General features: G+C 34.3%; 1 protein-coding gene across 1 annotated transcript in view; it reads right to left on the bottom strand.

Moving 5' to 3' along the window:
- LOC109054079 (ST18 C2H2C-type zinc finger transcription factor) overlaps positions 1-23,538 on the bottom strand; it is a 48,420-nt gene extending 24,882 nt beyond the window's left edge. The window contains 5 exon segments of the mRNA XM_042714651.1: positions 1,175-1,368; positions 3,314-3,344; positions 6,937-6,979; positions 9,213-9,322; positions 23,241-23,538. Coding sequence (XP_042570585.1) covers positions 1,175-1,368; positions 3,314-3,344; positions 6,937-6,979 — 268 coding nt within the window. The 5' untranslated portion in view covers positions 9,213-9,322; positions 23,241-23,538.
- Between the last annotated feature and the right edge of the window lie 248 nt (positions 23,539-23,786).

Raw genomic sequence — 23,786 nt, 5'->3', positions numbered from 1 at the left:
ACCCCTTTAATTTCTCCCCTGCCTTTCCTTTTCCCTTTTTTCTCATGAAATTCACATATCCCTCTCGTCCCCCTACAGATCCATTAATTTCGCTACGGTCCCAGTCGACATCCACTCCCAGTCACACCCCGCGCATTATGTCTTCTAATTTTTTTTCTTTTCCACCAGCACTTCTTCAGTAGTGCACTTTGGCAAAACGCAAAGCAAACATGTTGCAAGACAGCAGGGAAATATGACAAATGAGATTTTCCTACTGCAACTTCAGAAAATAATACTATAAATTCGAAGGAGGAGGAGGGTGGGGGAAAAAGGTTATGATTATTGTGGATAATATGAAATCAGAGAAACAAATAAATTCCATTTCCAATGATGGTGTTCAATTTATTGAGCTATTTTGTTGTCCATTTAACAACCCACATGTGTCCAATAATGAGCCGCACACATTATGCCTAATTATGTATATTTGGGCTGTGTTCGATGGTCTAACAAAAGCTTTCGAAAGGGACAATTACGTTTGTTGCTTGGTTACATCGTTAAAAATATACCAAATAAGTGCAGATTATAGGGGTGTGGAGGTACACATGTAAAGCATGGGTATTGTTGCCAACATGCTCATAATTTGATTCATTAGGAAATGGCAGCATTTTGTTTCTAGAAAGGAGACTGTTTTAAAATGTAATATCGACTTTAACGTTTCCGTGCCTTCGTTGCCAAATATGTTTTGTAGTTGGAGTGTATGATCACACTCTTTTGTCAACGAGGCACAATATAATTTGGTGCATTCTATTCTCAGTTACCCTATTTGCATAATTATGCAAGCAACCACACTTGCTTATAAAAAAACACTTTTCCAGGCTGCATAATCAACCTGGCGGCAGCTACTTTAACGCCACCGAGTTTTTAATCCGGGTTTCAAAGAAGTCAAGCGGAGGAAATCGCCTTAATCTGGACACTGGATGCACGAAAAAACATCCCGGAATCAACTGTCGTGAACTTCCCTGGGACGGCATGATAGACGAACGTGATGGACGAATAGATGGATGCAGAGAGGGAGGGGGAGAGGAGAGGAAGGAGGAGGAGGAGGGAAACAAATATATGAATGCAACAGATGGTAGTTTAAAATTCAGCGTCAATTGTTCATCAAAACAGACAAAACAACAGGACATCTGTCTACCTGCTGGAGTGTCAGTGTTCCTGGGCTCGTCTTTGTCCTGAGCGCTTGCCAGGTCTTCCTCGCTGTCCCCCTCGCTGGGGCAGGGACTGGGACTGTAGTGGCGGGGCTTCATCAGGAGCGATTTCCTCTTGTTGACTGGCGCCCCACGGGCCCCTTCTGTGGACGCCCGCCTTTTACCCGCTCCGAGATGCAAGCTGAAAGCAGAACACAAGGGTCATTTAATGGATGCGTGTTGTGTCACAAATCAACCGAGTATGTGATTGGTTGAGGTACAGAGATATAATGAATCTGACCCGTGAGGTGGTGGAGTGCAGGTTTTGATTCTTTCAGAGGTCAAAGCTTTGTTTAGAAACAGTTCAGAAGTCTTGAAGGTTGTGCAAATATGGATCTTACAATTCTTCAACGGTTCTTTAGCAAAGAAAACTCTCGTTATAAGGTCCTTGAGTTGCTATATGATGCTTTAAAGAGTTAAAAATGATGTTCTGATGTTCCTCAGTGTTTTGGTTCTTTGTGGAACTAGAAATGCAGCACATTCAGAAAATGTGCATTTTATCTGACTACAGTTCAAAAGTTCAGGATCAGTATCATTTATTATTATTATATTTTAAATGTATTTTTATGCATTGATGAAAAGTGATAGTAAAAAGTTGTTACAGAATTATATTTCAAGTAAGTGCTGTTCTTTTGAACTTTCTATTCATCTAAGAATTCTGAAAAATTCTAAAAATTCCGAAAAAAAAAATGCATTATGGTTTCCACAAAAATATTAAGCAGCACAATTGTTATCAACATTAATAATAATAATAATAATAATAATAATAAATGTTTCTTGAGCAGCAAATCAGCATATTAGAATGATTTCTGAAGGATCATGTGACACTGAAGACTGGAGTAATGGTGCTGAAAACTCAGCTTTGCTTCACAGGAATAATTTACATTTTAAAATATATTCAAATAGAAAACAGTTATTCTAAATTGTGATAATATTTCACAATGTTACTGTATTTTTTTAAGAATTTAAAATAGAATAGTCTTCTTTCAAAAACATTATACAAATATTACCCACCCCAAACGTTTGAATGGTAATATGAAGAAATTTGAATTGGATTAATAATGGTGTTTCTTCATTCACATTTCTGGTCGTATTGTAAATGATTAGTTGGGACACATTAGTCTAAAGACAAAAATATTATCACTAATAATTCCACCTCTGAACCGAGTTTCCATTTTGGCCTTCTTATTTTTCAATCCCTCCCCTCCAAGCACTTATAAGAAACCACTTTTCACCATCCAATCAATTCCCGATGGATCAAATCAAGCCTCGCCCAGCATTTTGTCTCACTGAACATCCTGTTTCACACTAAAAAATATGTCAAGGAAGTAAAATGGGTGGCGAAATGCATTTCATACTCTTTGGGGCAGCGAGTTCGTTTCAAAACTCATCAGGGCAGCATCTGAAATTCCCTGCAAGATGTGACTAAGAAAATCAGAATCGCAGATCCTCATGTGTGAACTTATGTGTGAACACAGAGTCCAAAACACTCAAGCATGAACTGGCTCATTATTTTCAATGAGAAATCTGTTGCTATTATCAGCTATCACGCTGCATAATAAGCAATGATACAGAGAATCAAATGTTTGCTGTAGGCCGATATCATGAAAAAGGTTAGTGTAGCATTTGACACAAAACGCACAAAGAAGTGCACAAAACAACTTGCACTGAATTAAAATAAATCAAATTTAATGCTGTTTATTAATAAGACGCATGCAAAAAATTAACAAAACTACAGTTGCCCCAAAATGTATTTGGACACTTAAGTCACACTTAATGTATGAAAACATAGCTATAAAATATTAAATAAAAGAAAGTAAATATAAGCAAATATATTATATTACATTAAATATTGTATTATATTAAAAGACACTGAGCAAAAATTAGAAGAGAAAAGCTGAAAAGTTTGTGTGCAAACACAACATTAATAGTTTGCATCCAATGCAATTCATTTATTTTTAAGTATGACTTAAGTGTCCAAATACTGAAGTCTTAAATGCAACTTTGGACAACTGCATGTATGCTGTAAAAGCTGTCAGAAAAGCCATAAACTGACACTCGGAAGCAGGTAGTGAACTCTGGCTTACCTGGGCACCTCAGCAATGCAGTCAGGCAGAACTGCAAACAGAAAAAGAGATAGAAAGAGTAAACACATGTGTTTACATTTCCACCAGTGAGACCGGCCCCTCCAGCACCTGCCTGTGATCCTTCACACACCTTTCACTTTAATGTCACACTCAGACGGACACAATGATGAAGGCTCCTGCTGAGTCGGTGATAGACGCTTATGTTAAGGATACAGCTCATGTGGCATACAAAACATAAATAAATCTCCTTCTTGTGCTATGAAAGACTAGCTATGGATAGTGGTAAAAAAGATGCAAATCCATACAAAACACAGAGATGCAAATAAGGCTTCAGGTAGTTTTAAACCGCATGAAAGGATCTGGCCTTATCCAGTATCAGTTGACCCGATTTTTCTGATGGCTAAAAAAACAGCCCAGCAAACTCATTAAATCACTCCGATGAGAGATACATGCAGTCATGTGGGTTTGGAACAACACAAAGCAAATAATGACAAAATCTTCAATTTTGAGTGAATTTTCCCTTTAAGGTCAAGCATTCTGGGTAATTGCGTTTTCTAGCCAATTTTTTGCATTACCCCAAGAAACTTTGGGTTTCTCACAAAAATGTTTGCGTCAAAACAAGAAACTTTGCATTCTCCCGTAAAACATTTGGGATTTTTCGCAAAACATTTCCATTCTCTCACAAAACAATTTTTTGCCAAATTTTTGCAGTCCCTAAGAAACTTTGCATTCTCTTGTGAAACATTTGGGATCTTTCATGAAACAATTGTGTTTTCTAACCAAATTTTTCCATTCCTCCAATAAACTTTACATTCTCTCGCAAAACATTTCTCTAACGCAACATTTGCATTTTCTGGCAAAATTTTTGTGGTCCCTAAGAAACTGTGCATTCTCTCATATAACATTTGGGATCTTTCGCAAAACATTTCCATTCTCTAATGCAACATTTGCATTTTCTAGCTAAATTTTTGCGGACCCTAAGAAACTTTGTGTTCTCTTTTGAAACATTTGTGATCTTTGGCAAAACATTTGCGCTCTCTCACAAAACAATTGTGTTTTCTAGCCAAATTTTTGCATTCCCCCAAGAAACTTTACATTCTCTCTCAAAAAATTTGTTCTCTCATGTAACATTTGCTTTTTCTCACAAAATGTTTGCATTCCCCAAAGAAACTTTGTATTCTCTTGCAAAACATTTTCGTTCTCTCTCAAAAGTGGTGTGTTCCCCCGAAAAGTTTCCCCAAAAGTTTGGCAAGTGAATGCAAGATTTCTCAAAAGAATCCAATGCATTTGCAAGAGAAAGCAAAAGTTTGGCAAGCAAACACAAAAGCATTGAAATATAATCTTTCCTCCCATCACCATGTCCCTTCAGGGTCTCTGTGCATTTTCACAGTCTTGCAGACTAAATAAAAGGTAAGGTAAAATTAAATCTCTCTGACAGCAATGAATTGTTATATATTCATAAAGTATGTTTAGGATGCACAATACTTCCTCTTGAGGCAAAATTAGCAACCAATTATACAGTGTAAGACAATACACATATCTGGATTTGCATGGCGAAAAAGCTGGTTCACTTTGCTAAACAGTGTTTAATAATCACAGCTCTGACAACATGATATTTCCTCAAAGCCTCGCTGTGAACGTAGTCTCACGAGATGTACAGACAGACAGAGAGAGAAGGAATATGTGTCAGTGGGAGAGAATGTCTCATTCACAGCTTCACCTCAATCCCACAGTGAAGACTCAATAAAACACCATCATGAATTTTTACCAGCACATTAAAGGGCCAGGCGCTCATGAGAGGTACAGTACGCGGCTCTAAACACTTGAATAATGATGTCCCCTGTCATGCTTTAGTCGCTCTTTCCATTCAGAACGCCCTCCTTAACTCGTTTGAAAGAATATTGCCACATAATGAAGTCACTGTCTCTGCATAATTCATCGCCGCGGCAACTGCACCTCTCTCCAGCTAAAGAGGATTAATATTAAAATTGACAGATCTGATGTGAGACCGTAAAACTAACACTTCAGATAAAAAACTCGTATTAAAATTAAACTTGCTCACTCTTCAGGAAATGAGCCTGTCAGAAGCCAGTCGCTGAGGCATTATGGGAAATGTGTTCACCTTGTTTATGTGAACTTTGTACGGGGCAAATATAATGCATCCCTGCATGTTTATACAAACTAATAATGCACTCTAAAGAGTGTTATGAGATTATGTTTTGTAACAAGTGCAAAAAATAAATATTGTGTTGCAGAGGTAATGGGTTATACAACTTTACAAAGATATGAAACACTTATTACATCATTAAACTTTATATAATGCTAAGCAGATCAGTAGATGTTAATTAAAATATGAATATAAAACACACACACACACACACACACACACACACACACACACACACACACAATGTAAACATGTACACTCAATATTGAATATACTGATCTTTTGATAATTACATTAGTAAAATGTAGAAAATCCTAATTAAATATAGCTACCTTAATAAAATATTTAATATTTAATGTATTAGACAGATTCATTTGGTCATATTAAATAATATGTTTTTTTTTGTTTTTTTTTATTACTTCACAGGGTTATAGATATAAAACTACATATAACTAGATTTTATATATATTTATATAATATTATTATAAATATATAATATATAATTATATTATAATAAATAAATATTATGTAGCAGAGGTAAATGGTTATTCATCTTTAAACATTTATTACATCATTAAAATTTATGCAATGCTAAACAGATCAGTAGTTAATGTTAATAAAATATGAATATAAAAAAACATACAAAAACAATGTACACATGTATATTCAATATTGAATATACCGATCTTTTGATAATTATATAAAGTAAAATGTAAAAAGTCAGATATAGCTACTTATTTGAACCTTGAAAAATATTTAATTTTTAATGTATTAGACAGATTTATTTGGTCATAATATTTTTTTTTTTTTTTACTTCACAAGGTTTTACATATAAAACTACATATAACTAGTTTTTTATATTATATTATATTATATCACAATAAATACATAACATAAAATATAAATATATAATATATAATTATATAATAAATATTATGTTGCAGAGTTAATTGGTTATTCATCTGTAAAATGAAATGAAACACTTATGACATTCAAATTTATGTAATGCCAAACAGATCAGTAGTTAATGTTCATTAAAATATAAACATAAAAAATATGGAAATAAAAGCTGACATTTTTAATTATTTGAAAAAAAATTTTAGGTACTCATAATATTATATATCTACACAACATACAATGTTAAATATTCAATATTGAATATACATGTATACCAACTGATCTTTTAATAGCTCTTACTTTTAATTATTAATACTACAAGTAAAACGCAGATATTTGCAGTCAAAACGAGATATAGATGCTTGATTTGAACCTTAAAAATAATGAATTAAAATGTGTTTACCTTATATAGACAGGTTAAGTCATAATACATTTTTTTACTTCAATAGATTTTTGATTTAAAAAAAAAAAACTAGATAAACCAAAAATATAAAACATTATTATATTATATTAAATATATATTTAGTGGGTTTTTTTGTACTTATGTCAAAGCACTTACAATCACATGTTTCACTGCGATTCTCTTCACTGTCAGACTCCATCTGGAAAGAGAAGAGAGAAAAAAAAAGTTAATAACAAATAGCAATTTTCAATTTCAGAGATTTATAATCCTGTTTAATAACTCATCTCAACAGGATCTCATCATTAGAGTGACGGCTAAGTTCCTGTCAGTTTAGGCTATTAATAAGTAAGCCAGATTACTGGCATGCAAAGAGTTTATTGCATTGCACGCATTTTATTTGTGATGTTATTTCACAAACAGCACACCTGCCACAACTTCAGATCTCAAAACAAGAAAGTTTCAATTGATAGGATTACAGTAAATAAGAAACAGTCGTAAAAACCTAATCAATTCCGTGACTCCTGAAGCTTGCAATGAAGTGTCAGCACGAGAAATTAAAGGTAAGTGAACTTTATGACAAATAAAATTTAACGCAGTAGATCAGGTCCATTATGTGCACTGTGTGGCGTGCTTCATATTTTGGCTTGATTTTTTAATTGACTTAGAAACTACAGCAACAAACTGCCAGCACACAGAGAACAGCCAGACCGGCCTTCACTTTTAAGAGGGTGAGACAGGGGCGAGCGCAAATATAATAATGCAAAAACACAGCGACAAACAAAAGTAGTAATGTGTGTGTGTTTAGGCAAAAAGAGTTGTTAATACTGCAGCACCTACTCACTCTCCCAATCTCTCTCTCTCGGTTTCTCTCTGCCAGCAGTGCCTTGCTGATCCCAAATAAAACCTATTAAATGTAATTATTCTGGGCTGATGGCGCTCTATAGCGGTCGGAGGGTCTGGTGAGCTCGGTGAGTCACTGGCTGGGCTGTTACTTCGCTTATAATGGGAAAACATGACTCCTATCTCCCCTTCTCTCGGCTTGGCTGTTGTGATTGAAGCCACTGACCTGTCATACATTTATAATAGGGGGAGCAGGTGTGGCATTGATGGACCTTAATTTCCTTTAATAAACCTTTTATGTGGCCCACTCTTAATGCCACGCCGGCCCTCTCCCAGCTCCCGACGCATAATAGCTTCATTACTTTTGATTACTGGGGGCCCCTATTGAGACAAACAACTCCCAAACACTATAGATTACATTCTGTAAAAACTAATGTACCTGATTAGTTCATTACACTCGCTCGCTCGTGTACACATAGATGCACGCTAACGCACACCACGCCAGAAGTGGCCCGTCGCTTCCAGACGGGCTTTTCTGAACACCTCTTGAAAGCCCAAACTATTAAAAACTGCGAGAGCCGGGTTTTGTTTAGTGATTTCGGTATTGTTTCGCTGTGAGAGTGAAAAGAAATCTTTTATTAGCCCGACAAGCACTGGGGTTTATTGTAACAAAGGGTACGCAGATTTCCAGGCTTACGTAATTTGATATTTCGGATATTCTGAGCGGAAACTTTGACATGAGGAGGAGAGAGCGATGAGGGCAACGGCTGGCTACCCACAATCCCTTAAATTACACCGTCACCACCTTTCAAAATGTCAACAAGCTCTGAGAACCTCAGGCAACAAGTCAGTTTCAGCCAAAACAGTAGATCCAAAGCCAATCACAAACTAGCTTCATATCACTTACAAAGTTTCAATATACTAGAATTATTTCTGCACAAGCTAAACTTTTTAGATCATTGTCAGAAAACTAGAATAATCAAGTTTATTCATATTAAATATATATTTGATTTGAATAAAACCAGTTAATTTAAAATGGAGCACATTTAGGTTTCTAAACATAACGTTTTTGGCTGTGTTATACAGGTACAATAATTTTTTTTAATGATTATGCATCATATAAATTTGAAAAATACACACAAAAAATAATTTATACTACAACTTGAGCAAACAAAAATATGTTAATAGTTAAGCACTTACATGGAAATCAAATTGCCCAATGCACTCTCATTTTAAGTGCTTTTTCATTGTTACTGTCTAAAGCTCACATAGTGTAAAAGTGACTAAATAAAATAAAATAAAATAAAACTACAGTTGGTAAAACTAAAATTAAAACTGCCAGTTTTAAAACAACAGATGTTGTACCCAACATGTTTTACTGTTATGTCCAATACTTTTATACTTTCAGAAATGATTGTGCAGCATATAAATACACACAAACATGACAAATAGATGTGATTTAATTTGTAAGTCCTCAAAATGACATGTAACATGCAAACAAGAATGTTTAAACTACACATGCATGTGTGAGATACTCTTGACTGAATCAATGGCCAACCTTTATTTTCTACAGAAACAATAACTAATTTTACCTTAGGCTGTTTGGCCTGTAATGATTAAGATGTTCTGCGAGGTCCCCACGGCTGGTTACTGCACACACGTTTCTTTAGCTGTTCTAAGATGTGTGTGTGACATTCATGCTCTGAGGACAAAAAAAGACAAAAGATGTCAGTGACAACTTGAATTACGCTTGAGGTGTTTACAGAGTATTTTTGAATCACTAGTGTGAAATCAATTTTTACATCACAAATGTGCCCTTAAGTCAAAACATGTTCACAAAAAACATGTTATATGGACATTTCTGATTACTGACACACTGTAAACATTCAAATGTGCATTTATATATATATATAAAGCTATTTGTACTCGTTAAAAATCAATGCAGTCAGTTTGCTTTAGTCATCTTAATATGACTAATGATACACTGTAAAAACATGCCGTTTCAACTCTAAAAGTAATTTCTACCAGTTAAAAATCACTCAATGCATTCAGGTTGCTTATTAAATAAAATGAGTAACACACCGTAAAACATTAAAACATGCCATTTTTACTATGAAAAGTTATTTCTACATGTTTAAAAATCACTAGCACGATACACTCAAGTTGATTTAGTCAAATAAAATAATATGATAAAAGACAAACAGTAAAACATGCTGTTTTAATCTAAAAGGTGTTAAAAATCACTGTAACTAAATGCACACAGGTTGCTTTAGTCATATTAAACAATATGATCAATAACACACTGTAAAACATGAAAATGTGCAGTTTTTAGTCTGAAAATAGATTTCTATCTGTAAAGATAATTACTATAACTTATTGCACTCAGGTTGCTTTAGTTATATTAAATAATATGATTAATAACTCTTTGTAAAACATTAAAACATACCGTTTTTACTCTAAAATGCTATTTCTAACTGATTTGACTCATTATAAAAATAAAAAACACTCAAAAAACTCAATATAGTCAGGTTGCTTTACATGCTTTCGATATTTTTAGGTTACAGTTCACTCTGTTTAAAAGACACACAGTTAATTTTTTAATTCACTTCCGCTTGGACGACTACATTTAGGAGTTGTTGGGATAGAAACACTAACTGTGAACGTTTCAAATGGTGCCGTTGAGAAACCTAGGAGCAAATTCACAGACAAGACCTCATGTGGCTTTCTTAACAAGATGCAAATTGATTGCTTGACAGAAATCAAATAGCTTGTGTGTAATTAATACGGTTAATCCGGGAAGAGTTTTGTGTGTTTGCGCGCATCGGGACAATTTAAACGCTGCGCTACAGAACGCCTGAGCTCCGCTATTGCTGAGCCATTCATGCCTGTTGGCTTTGAGGGAGAGAAAGAGAGAGCTTTGTCTTAATTATGGCTAAAAACTCCCAGCATCTTTTGCACCCCCCCATCGCCAAACGGGGCCCGGGAACGAGGAGGGGCCCACTCATTAGCATAAGAAGAAAGACGGCCCACTCCTTGAGTGGCCCATCATCTGCTGAATCATTATAAGGGGGTTTCTCTCGGCCCCTTCTGCACGCAGGCAGCATCCCTCTGAGGGCTGGGCCGCTAATGTGCATGGCCTCGCGGTCTCCAAGGAGATAGCGCTTCCTGATTTGGCGTGCGAGTGTCTGCGTGTGTGTAAGCGGCCAGTGCACTTTGCCCTAACCCATCTGCTCTTTTTCTCAAAGCCCCGTCTGAGCCGAACGAGAGAGTTGCACTTTACAGCCTCTAAACATCAATGGGTGGGATTTGTTTCAAATAAACGACACGGCGACCCTTAAAAACACACATACAAAGAAGATTAGTGTTAACATGCACAATTTCTTAGTAGAAAAAATTGAATGACATTTTGTGGTCAAAACAAAAACGCACACATGCTATGATTAAGACAGAGCATTTCTACATTTTAACACATGAATGCTAACATCACTGAAAATAAGACAAACAAACAGACAAGTGCACAATGCATATGGTAATTACGTTTGTTATCAGGAGCGCAATCGTTCATCTGATTTAACTGCTCAAGGGACGACTGCTAGTAATCAAACCTCACATCATCTTTATCTTTATAACGGCATGCAGAGAAATTGATTCAATTACAAGTTTAGAGACAATATTTGTGGTATCCTGTTGATTAGAAAATTATTTTTAGATAAAAAAAAAACAATACATGCATTGACATTTATGCACTTACAATTGAAGTCTATGGGTAAGTGTACAAACTCAAATACAAATTGAGTTTTAACATTTTATCAAGAATAATATTTATTTGAACTATCTGAATATATTAATTATATTAACTATATGAATTCATTCTAGTAAATAATGAATTCTGCAGTAAAAAAAAAAAAAACAAATTCTGTGGTGAAATGTTAGAAACTGATGGATACAAATAAAAAATCTACAAATATTAAAAATAAAAAAGTCTCAAATTAGTATCATTAAGGTACTATAATATTTATCATCAATATTTGAATTAGTTTTTTTTTTTTAATTTTCAGTTTTCTCATGTTAAGTTAAAGTTTTAGTCATTGTTTTTTTTATCAGTTTGTTAGTTTTAGTATGTCTATATAGCTTTTATTAATTATTTTATTTTAAGTTATATTATCAAGTTAAACTAAATGAAAATGAGAAATGTTTCCTTGGCAAGTAGCTAAAATAAAATAAATTAATTTTTTTATATTATATGCCGTTTCAAATAGAAACATTTTTTTTAGCTTAGTATAATAACCCTTGCTTCTAAAAGTTGCCCTGTAGACTTTTTTTCTTGTATTTAATGTGTATTTAATTCAGAAATAAATAGCATATTCCAGAATATGCCTTTAAAAATTTCGGGTGAATTTTTATTAAACATGCATGCCTTTTTTTTATTATTATTATTAAAAGTCCTCTTTTGATCACATTAAGATTTGTCTTTGTATCTAGACTTTGATAGAGAGTAAAAAAATCAGAAAGAATAAACATAGCAAACATTGGAAGCGTACTCAGTGCCCTTGTCCTTCCTGAATGACTGTTATGATTAGATTGTACTTTCAGTGTAATTACGGAATAAGCACTATGTGGCACTAAACAATGAATAAATAAAGACCTCCAGCTCTATCTCCACCCAGACACCTCCCTCTCTCCCCTTCCAATCACCTTTCCCCAGTTTCTTCTCCTCTCTCTCCATATCACCTGTCTGTGCTCGTATCGCACATAGAGAGTTATGAAGACACAGGGTCTCATTGCAAGGTCACCCGCTCTCTTTCTATCTCTCTCTCTCTCTCTCTCTCCTGCTTTTTGTTCGTCTGAAGCGTCCGGCTGGAGAAGGGTTAAGCCAGGAATGGATTTAATTATGGAATGAATGGAATCACAATGCGCCTGCAGCAAGTTTGTGCCTCCTTATTTATTAAAGCTGCTGATGGTCCAGGTTTGATGAGCCACTTCGGGCGTAATTGAGTCATCATACAAAGAGGGTTCCACGCATTCAGAGAGGTTTTATCAGCTGCAAACAGACCTGATTACTGGCAATTACACTCTGATCTAGGAGGATGGTGGTGGGGGGCGGGAGGGGTAACTTGTGTGTTTATAGTTTACCCCAGGAATAATTTCCACATTCATTTTACATGCTAAGTGTTTTTCTGTTGCGGCATAATAAAGCGAGAGATAGTAGTGTTTTACTTTTTATTTTCCCCCTGCGCTGAATGTCTTACTGTAACCAAAAAAAGGGGGAAAAGAAGAAGAAAGGAAGAAAATAATTGTGACTGAATGCAAATTGGAAAAGGCGGTTAGGGGTTTTGTTTACATGCGCTTTGAAATAAAAAGCAAGCGGAGGTGTGAAAATAAAACAAATTGATGTATGTTTGAACGGGGTGGAGTTAAGCACAATCAATTACGTTTCATTAGTGAAAATTCATTAAATGCACATCAAAGATTCAGTCAAATCAAGACTGATCGAATCTAAAACACATGTAAATACTCACAATGATAAAAAGCTCACTATTTAGGCCTTCTGCATAAAAACAAAGACGGAAAGATGGGAAGAAAAGAGGCGCTCGAGATTAGAAGGGGCAGGTGTATGTAAACGCGAGATATCAGTCTCCATGTAGTTCATGCCAGAGACTTTAAACTGTGAAATCTGAGAACTCAAAAGCTGCTATTTTAACTTCTGTTAGCTCCTGGAATAGGAAGCTATGTTTTCTTTCTAGGGCAAGCATAATTAGTTTCAGTATAATTACCTTAAAGTGCATCATCTGTCCCTAGGTCTAATGTGGGAGTAACTTCAAAGATACACTTGTTTCCAACTGTTTAAAGCATTTCTCATCTGATAAATTATTCTAGGAGAAATCTGCCAGCAAAAGCTGATGATAAAAAAACAGTTGTTTGTGATAGAAACAGGCGTTCGCAGAGATTCAGAGTTAAAGCTCGTGCAAACAATTCTGCAAAAGTGACCAAATAAAATAAATACACAAATAAAATATAGTCATTTAGAGGAGTACAAAAAAAGCTAAAACACTCCCATGACTAAATCCAACTCTACCGTTGACAAGTTTAGATTATGACTCATTATAATACAAAACATAAAAATGAAAAAATATGGAGAGAAACAGAGAAAGATGTTACACATTATCAAATTCAAATTTTCTACTTTGAAAATAGCAGCTAAATTTTGAAATAAAAAATAAAAAATAAAATTTTAAATAAAAGGAAACAATCACATGATTAAATTAAATACATTATATAAAAATATCTATATTTTTTAATAGTTTTTTTATAATAAGCTTTGGAATGGAAAATCTTATAGATAGATAGATAGACAGATAGACAGATAGATAGATAGATAGATAGATAGATAGATAGATAGATAGATAGATAGATAGATAATATTTGTAAAGATGTAAATACATACTTATAACATATTTAATATATTATATATTTAATTAGGTGCTTTCAGCTTCCTTCAAAATATTTTAACTGTTATTTTTGAGCTAATTCAGTTCTAGGTCATCATAGTCAATCCATATGAGAAAAAAAAACACACATTATTTAAAAATTCTCATTACAGTATCAGTTTTATGAAGAAATAAATAAATAAATTACAGATAAAAAAAAAAAAAACATTTTCAAAAATTCAAATTTTTACTGAAAATACTTTTCAGTAATGTCACTCACACACACAGACACACATACACAGACACACACACACACACACACACACACACACACACACACACACACACACACACACACACACACACACACACACACACACACAGACACACACACAGCTAAATAATATTGTCAGGCACTTTAAAACAATGGCTAAAGTCAGATGGGAAGTTCTTCCTTTCTACTGAAGCTCCTTAAAAGTCCCATTTGAACAGAGAGCGATACTTTTAGTCGTTAAGGTCTATATTAAAAGTCTTTTAGAACACAAATAAACTTTGGAATAAGTTAATCAACTACAAGTTACTCAGCAATGCGAATATATATATATATATTTATGTCTCCACACCTTTCATTTAAAAAGGCTGACATATCGCATCCCTTATGGTGTTAGCAGGGACAACTTCCACGCCCGTCCTCCGTTATCAGCACACTCCGATCCGGCCCATTGTTTCAGGACGGGAAGGTATCTCAATAGAGAAGACGTATGAGTACTACCAGGTGGTCGGCAATTTGCTGAAGCCGTAGCTACCATTCGAGCTAAATCCTGGAGCACAAAAGGCAGGTCTCCAGGCTCTGAAGCCCTTGGGTAAAAAAAAAAAAAACAGGGGAGGGGGGTATATCACGGGGGGGTCTGAAAGGAGAAGACCCTTTAAACTCCTGATTCCTAATAAGATTGAAATGAACAGCTCGCATGGCAGCTGTACTTTCCCCAGGGTTAATTACCTTTCACTGCACTTGTCTAATGAGTCAGCTGTTCCTGTCATTAAACAACTCCACTTCACCGTGCCTTCTTCATCCTCCACAAACACTGTCCCTCCTGTTTGCTCACTTGTTCCAGCTGGGGTGAGACGGAGAGAGAAAAAGGGGAAAGGTTGCCCTTCATGGCATATGTTTGGAAACTGGAGGGCACTGACAGTGTTGAGCTCTGATTATGAAATCAAACCCCAAAATAATCTGGCAACACAAGTGAGGGTGAATTAAACTTGAAATTCAGATTCACTCGTAAATTGCTTTCTTTAAAAACTTGAGGGAAAACTATTAGAAAACTAACTAGTGATTATTAGAGAAAGCTAGTGATTTCCCACCTGAGAAATTATGCACTTTCAATTTTACTTTGTGAAACCTTCAACATGAAACATGTTAAAAAATGCTTAAAATAATAATAATGATAAAGATGTGAATAATATTAATTTAAAAAATAAAAAATAATAAAAATGTAATTTATAACTAAGTATGTTTAATGACATTTCTTTATAAGGACAACAAACTATTAATGTGTAATCTGTAAAGTTTTGCACTCAGAATTAAAATATATGCGCAACTTAATAATAATAATAATAATAATAATAATAATAATAATAAATAGAATAAAACCACAACTAATTGTGATTATTGGCATTATTTCAGTTCCTTTATAAGGACAAAAACATAATAATGTGTAATCAGTTTTACACTTGAAGTATGTGCTCCTTATAATAATAAAAATAATAATAAAAATAAATAAATAAATGATAAGTATAATATAAAAAATATATAAAGAGAAAAACTACAACTAATTGTCATTAATGTCATTATTTCAGTTCCTTTAAAAACACAAAAATATAATAATAATGTATAATGAAATCTATAAAGTGATACCCTCAAAGTAGAATATATGTCCTACTTATAATAAATAATAATAAAATTATTATTATTAATAATAATAACATGAATAATAATATCAATTTCAAAACAAATGAATAAAATAATAAATGACAATTATAATAAAATATTAATAAATGAAAACTACAACTAATTGTCATTAATGTCATTATTTTAGACAAAAATATAATCATGTGTAATCTGTAAAGTTTTACACTCAAAGTATAGAATATATGTGTTACTTATTGAGAACATTTTTCACCCACAATAGTTTTTTAGTAGTAACTTTAATAATATTACAGTTAATTATTAATAATGCTAAATATTCCAAATTAATATTAAATATTGATCCTAAATTATCCATATAATAACATAAGTTAATACAAATACCATAAAAGCAGTAAATATGAGTTACTTGAGCTTAATTAATGGGGTTATTGGGGTAAAAAGTTTGGGAAACACTGCAATAAATGAAACTTCACACAAGCTGAGTCGAACAAACTGACATATTCGACTCAAACGTGTCAAATCCCTATAGAAACCAAAACGGGCCAGTCTATAACATGATGGAAAGTCCTCTTTGGCATCTAAACAAACACAAGCAGCACGGACCTCTGCTTCAGCACATCTCTGGCTGTGCTGTCATCATTTGAGGAAGATGCGGTGCAGGCCGGATACTGCAGCTCAGGCTGTTCGGGGAGTTTTAAGTGATTTTTGCCAGTGTGTGGCGAAATCCCCTGGCCACCTGGATTACAAACTCTAGTCCTTTAACTCATGCCAGTCTAAATCCATGTTAACTCGGATTTACCTCTGGCATAGGAATTCCCAGTCCGAGTAAGCTTTGTTTGGAAAGAGTTGCGCCTAAGTATTTTATGCATTAAAAATAGGACTAGTGGGGAATTCTGATTTAACTAAAATGTCCAAAAGAGCTGAGGGATCAGGATCACAGATTTATGAAGTCTCATCCTGTAATCTTCTAATAAATAGAATGGATGCGTGCACACTTTCGTCATAAACTTTTTTTACAACTTGTTTTTAAGGTGCTTACAATTAATCATGTCTAGTGTAAGAAATAAAAATCCATAATTGCCTTATTTTATGCTAATAATAAATAAAATACTTGTGTAAGCAAAAATTTAAAACAAAACAGACAGACAGAAAGCAAACACACACACACACACTAATTCTATATAAAGCTAATTATAAATGAATAAACCAAGAAATTAGCATAAAAAAAATCTCTCTGACATTTCAATTCATTAAATTAATACATCCCAAAAAGTCCCCAAAGGGAAGTTCACTCACTATTATGGACAAGCTAAGCAAAACACACACACACACACACACACACACACACACAAACAAACACACACACACACACTCATTCATTCATTCGTGACCCTACAGTGAGGTCACACTATTTTCTACTAAAAAGGTCAAAAAAAAGGCACATTACGAGTTTAAAACGAGCCCAGACCAGCAGATGGAACTTGAACATGATTATATCCATCAATAAAATGAATAATCTTTAACGAAATGTAAATTTGACTTAACCCCAGGATTTAATAAAGAGAATGGATTCTGAACACTCTTAACCCATATTCTCATTGCCGAAAAAAAAAAAAAAATAGATATGCATCTGTCAAACGACCAAATGTTTGATAAAGTAGTACTTCATAAATTGAAATCATTTCAGTCTCCAGATTTCAAACTATCTGGGATCCTTTGCATTCATCAGTTTGACCACAATTTCAAAACTGTGTGCATCACATCTGAACCACACAAATAACTTAAAAAATAACTAACCATGTTGCAAACTATAAAATATTAATCACCAATATTTATGCATTTATGCTATTTCTATTTTATGCCAAGTTTGTGGGAAAACAAAATCAATATTTTATATTATAATAAAAATATAACTTCAAAATAACTAAATGACACAATTAAAAAAAACAACCTGTGTGCATCACATCTGAACCACACAAATAATAAAATAACTAGCTATGTGATAAAAATATAAAATACATAAAATATAAAACATTTACAATATTTATGCATTTATGTTATTTCTAAAATTTATGCCAAATTTGTGCAAAACCAAAATCACTATTTTATATTATAAGAAAAATATAAATTTGAAATAACCAAATGACAATTTAAAAATAAATAAGTAAAAATAAAAACTTTTTTTTTTTTAGTTTTTAGGCATGAAATATCAATTCAATGTTTTAAGCAAATATCTTTTTTACTTCTTTTCCCCACATTTATTTAAAAGCAACTGTGCAGAATCAAACTTTGAAGAAAAAAACGAAACATCAGTTAACATCCTCTGATTCAATAGTCCTGAAACAATTAGTGAACCGTGTAGAGTAAAGTCTACTAAATCAGCAGACACAAGCTCATGATCTGCATCTTTTGAAGAACCTACTTAAAGTTTTCACTGCAATAAATGTGTCAACTTGCTATGCCATAATCAAAACGTTAAGGCATCCCAATGCATAACTAAACAAAAACTACAAGTCCTCAAATGAACAAGCCTCACAGCGAAATTTAAGAACTACGTGGCGAACACAAAAGTAAAGTGTACATACGGAAAGACAAACAATGCATTAATTACAGTGAAGAGTTTTATCCAAAGAAGAGTGTCTCAACTCTGACTCTGAAACATGCTTGAGGGAGCATCACCCCTCTCAAACACGACCCTGGAAATGACAGCTTACAAAAAGCACTGCACTTGTCTTGATGCATTTCACAGATCAAACCCTCCATCCAGCCAAGCATCGTTCTCACCCTCTACCCACCTCTCGGCTTCTCCCTCTCTCTCTCTTAACAAATACAGACGCACAGACGGACACAAACACGGTCAGCGGGGCAGTGAAGGACCACCTGACTTACCACGTCCACGCTAGCTTTTCACAACGACATGAAAGGTGTTGTTAGTGGAGAGCAGAGGAGGTGGGGTCAGAGTTACGCTGTATCTTTCTGTTGTATCGCGTGGCGAGAGGGTTAAGAGAGTGCTTTTGGTCTCTATCCCTCCGTTTGCCCCCCTTCAGTCTTTGTGTCATTCATTTAACGACCAATCTCATTAGGCAGCGACGCACAATGGGCTGAACTATTTTCAGTATAGACATACCACATGGTGACCCTCAAGGTATAACTTATGAAGGTCTGTCTACTCCCATAAAAGATGGACTGAATAAAAAAAAAAGGGTTCGGGGTGTATAAGCAAAAGTCACTAAATAAATAAATAAATAAATAAGAGAACGCTTGTATATATGAACTTAAATAAAACATCAATTTTTATGTCTTAAAATATTCAATCATAATCTAATGAATATAGTAAATGCAATTAATGTTATTTAAATTTCAGTAATGTTCTACAAGATGCAAGATTTGTATAAATATGCAAAGTGTATAATTAACATGAATACAAGTAATATATAAAAATGCTATTAAAATATAAATAAAAATTGTTAAAATTGTAAAAGATAAATAAAAGAAGTACATAAAGCACATCAAACTATTAATTAAAATTTTAATTCAAATGAATATATTTTATTTAATTTACTATTGCCTTAATTTTTCTACTGTGACCATTACTAAAAAAAATAAAAAAAATAAAACAATCTATTATTATCATTATTTTACCATCATTTTTCTTCTGTGACTATAATTAAAAAAAATTAAACAATTTATTATTGTTATTATTATTATTATTATTATTCCTTTGTTTTTTCTACTTTGACCATAGCTAAAAAAAATATATATATTTTTTATTTTTTATTATTATTACTTCAATTTTTCCAGAGTTTAGGAGAAAAAAATTATAAAGAGTGCCAGTAAATAAAGAGAAACATGTTTTACAATCAAATCAATGTCAATATAAAACACAGCAAACTGTTAATGAAATTATTTAATTTTAATTCCTTAATATTTCTACCATGACCACAACTAAATGTAAATGTAAAACATTTTTTATTATTATTATTCATTTACTCCAGAGTGTTGAGGGTAAAAAATGATAAAGATATATAAAGTGCTCAAAGCAAATAGAAATGTTTTAAAATCAGAGTGATGTTTAGTAAGGTTACACAGGCCGCTGCGTCCTTCTGACTCCATATTGTCTTTCTGCTCATAATTCCATGTAAAATGCATTAAGGTGGGACTCATACCAGTGGCAGCTGTCCATAATCAGCTGGGACATGTCTATTGGCTAACTTGACCCATGTCAGAAGACAAAACAAACAGACACATACACACACACACACACACACCATTATAAAAAGAAAAAAAAAAGAAAAAAAAAAAAGGATTTCTAAAGCCCAGGACTTGCCGAGCGAGGTCACTGGAGATTTTCCAGACAAACGCAATCCGGAGGGGTGCTGGATGGTGCATGTGTGGTGAAGGGGTGGTGGATGGTGTGGTTAAAAAGAGGAGATGGGTGGGGGTGTGGAAAGAATAAAAAAGGACAGGCTTAGAATCTCATTTTACCAGACCGCACACAATCTGGGCTCCCACTGAACTATCTCTGCCTGACCGCTTTCTATTTATCCCTTATCAGTGTTTACCAACCGCTACTTCTCTTTCATTCATACTGTGCGGCAGTTCTCTTACTATCAGTCAACAGCTGACACCATGGAACAGCCTCAAAGGCATAGGAAAGTGTCAAAACTGAACCAAAGCCGTTTAAACAATACAACAGAGGAAATAAATTCATAAATCCTAATTCTTCCCAACCCACAAGGGTGCAGGCAGATCCTTTATAGTTAGGCCAACAAACACACCTGCAGCCAATGAGGTAACACTGCTATCAAGGTAGATGCTGAAATATATTCAGAAGGGGGAAAAAGTGTCAAAAAAGGCCCATGTAATTTTAATTACACAACGTGGCTCTCTGGCTTTTCGTGCCGTACTTCTTTTTTATTTACTTCTATTTCTGCCTGATCTTCATGCTGGAATTTTTTCCGTTTAAACAATCGCGTTCAATCTGTTATATGAAAGATATCTGCTCAAAGAAACATTTGATGCATTGCTTAAATATCTTAAAGCCAATCAGAAGGAGAGCATTCAGCGGCTTTTGTTTTCATTTACACATTTTCAGTTAATTGCGAATATAATTCCGGAGTCATCGCATCAAATGCTCGCCGCTAAAAATCAAACGTGGCTCTATTGTGTGTAATCTTCTTGCCATGCTCTTGATTTCACTTGCATTTCTCCAACACACACAGTCACACACACACGGCGCTCTGTTTTCCTGGACTACTGATCAAAAGTTAAGTAATTAATTACATTCAGTCTATCACCAGCTGCTCCACAGCAGATGGAACATTTTTAAAACCTTGTTGAATTAAACCCACAAAATTCATTTGCCTGGATTAACCAAGTGAAGTTTGTGCATGGATGGCTTTGTGGAAGGGGGGTGCGGAAAAAAAAAACAGGTAACAAGATGTTACATGGATACACAATTACGACATGAACGTTTTGGTGTCGTGTCTTGATTTATTGAGCAGCATGTTGTTCAGCATTACAAAGTTGAATCGAAATGTTAATTTGTATCATACTTGTAGTTTTACCCTGCCGAATGGATGTAAACGAGAGGGTCAAAAGGACATGAAGGTTAAAGCCGAAGTCAGATGACTTTCATCAAAGCTGAGGCCTGTGTTTTTGAGGAAGAGAGCCTGTTCAGCACTCATTTTGCAAAGCAGCACCATGGACAGTTCCCTAAACTCTCACCACACCACAGGATGAAACTGTTGCGCTCCTGTAATGCAACACCAATCCTGACATTTGAATGGAACTGGACAGAAGTATATAAAACATCCTTCAGTTTGCTTAAGCGAAATGCAATTCTGTTGACTTTTACTTAGCAGCGTCAAAACGACAAAACAAAATGATGTGAAACAGATAATCTGGACTTGGTTTTATTAAGTAACTTTATCCAAGAAATATATTAACAGTTTTTGCTTCTCTTAAGTGTACACATTGGCTTGAAAATGTTTTGTTAAATTAACAAAATACTGACATTTTCATAACAAATATACTTATAAAATATAATTTTATTAAGAAGTTAGTAAAAAAAAACAACAACATATAAATCAATGTACTAACTATAGTGGGATAATATAATGATTAATTTTCTAAAAATACATAACTCATTTTAGAACATTCACTTAACTAAAAGGATGTTGCTATTTAATACGTTTTTTTTTTAAGTAATAGATATTTTGGGCCTTAAAAAAATCGAAGTATTAGTACTAAATGTACTAATCGACAACAACCCAAAATATCAATAAAAAAAAAAAAAAACCTGTTGATATGGCAATGACTCAAATTTCTACTTTGGAAAATTCAGCTCACATGAAAACTTGAGTGTACTAAAATAACTGCTTTAAAAACACCATTCAATTCAGTTTGGAATGACATCTCAATAATGATTGTGCAATAATGTCATCTGCTTTTATGTTACTAATTTCTAAATCAAGATAGAAGATCGTCATGCACATGTACAGATTCCTCTGTTTTATCTAGTCAAATCAAAGTTTCAGCTCATCTAACATATAACTCTCAGACAAAAACCCAACACTAAAGTCTGATTTATCCATGACTCCATGCTTTTCAGTTTGCAACTGCAAACAGAAACCAAACAGCATCTGACCTAAAGACAGCAGACTGAAGGCAGCGCTAATGCAGCCTGAAGCCTGAAAGTTTGAGATGAAAGACAGGAAGGGCTGTGTGTGCTCAGCTGCTGTACCGAAAGCCCAAGCTTTGTGCTAACACACAATGCTAACATGTCTAAGACTCGCTTAAACCCTCCGGCACACGCACAGGGACTTTAATTTAGGTAGACAACATCTACGGTTATCTGTGTGATTAAAAAATAGGTCATTCTTCTTTAAATACTGTCTAATCTGACCTTGCGTTCTATGGATCCTAAATAGGTCTGAAATTAAACAAAAGTCATTTTTGGTGAACAATAAAAACAAAATAAAAAAGTAAAAAAAAAAAAAAAAAACTGAAAAAAAAAATAATATTAAGAATATATATATACATGCAATTATAAAAAAAAAATATTAAAAGGAGTTCTTTATACAGGAAGTAAATTGGAACAATGAACATTCTAAATTCTAATTCTCATTCAAAACTTTTTTTGCACTGTCACAGCATCGCATCCGCTCAGTTCAAACACAAACAGCTCGATTTGCTTCCCAAACACCGAGCACAGATGGCTACAGCTACTGTCACATCAAAAAACAAGCAGAACACCAACCTACTTGACTGATGCTGAAAGTTAGCTGCGGATTCTGTGGTCCCTGCTCGGCTGATGCTCTAGCGCTGGAGCCGGTAGCTTTTGAAAGGTAGTCCCCAGGAATATGACACACTATGTCTGTGACAGCCCCGAGATAAGCACCTGCGTTCTGCTCTCTTTCTACGTCACACCTCCCTATTCACAAGCTCTCAATATGATGCACATTTGCACATCAACAGCAACCCCTCCACTACCACACACACACACACACACTTCACTCACTTCCACTCCCACATCCGCAAAACATAAAAACCAGTGCACAGAGGGGTGGAACAAACCGTTTTTTTTTCCTTCTTCCATCACTCCCCACATGCACACACTGATTTATCCTGCTTTTTCCAACATGTGCATGCATGTGTGTGGAATTGCATCCTTTAAAAAACTAAACTTTCACTCGTATATTGTTGTAATGGGTGTTTGGGCATATGTCCTTCCAAATCCCCCCCACCCCATCCCACTCCACCCACAATCTCTCCTCCCCCCATATCAGTTACCATGCAAATGAGATGGA

This window comes from Cyprinus carpio, chromosome A24 (assembly GCF_018340385.1).
Source record: "Cyprinus carpio isolate SPL01 chromosome A24, ASM1834038v1, whole genome shotgun sequence".
In the NCBI taxonomy this organism is placed as follows: Eukaryota; Metazoa; Chordata; class Actinopteri; order Cypriniformes; family Cyprinidae; genus Cyprinus; species Cyprinus carpio.
Note: the sequence above shows the minus strand (reverse complement) of the source record. Positions and strands in the feature narration are given on the sequence as shown.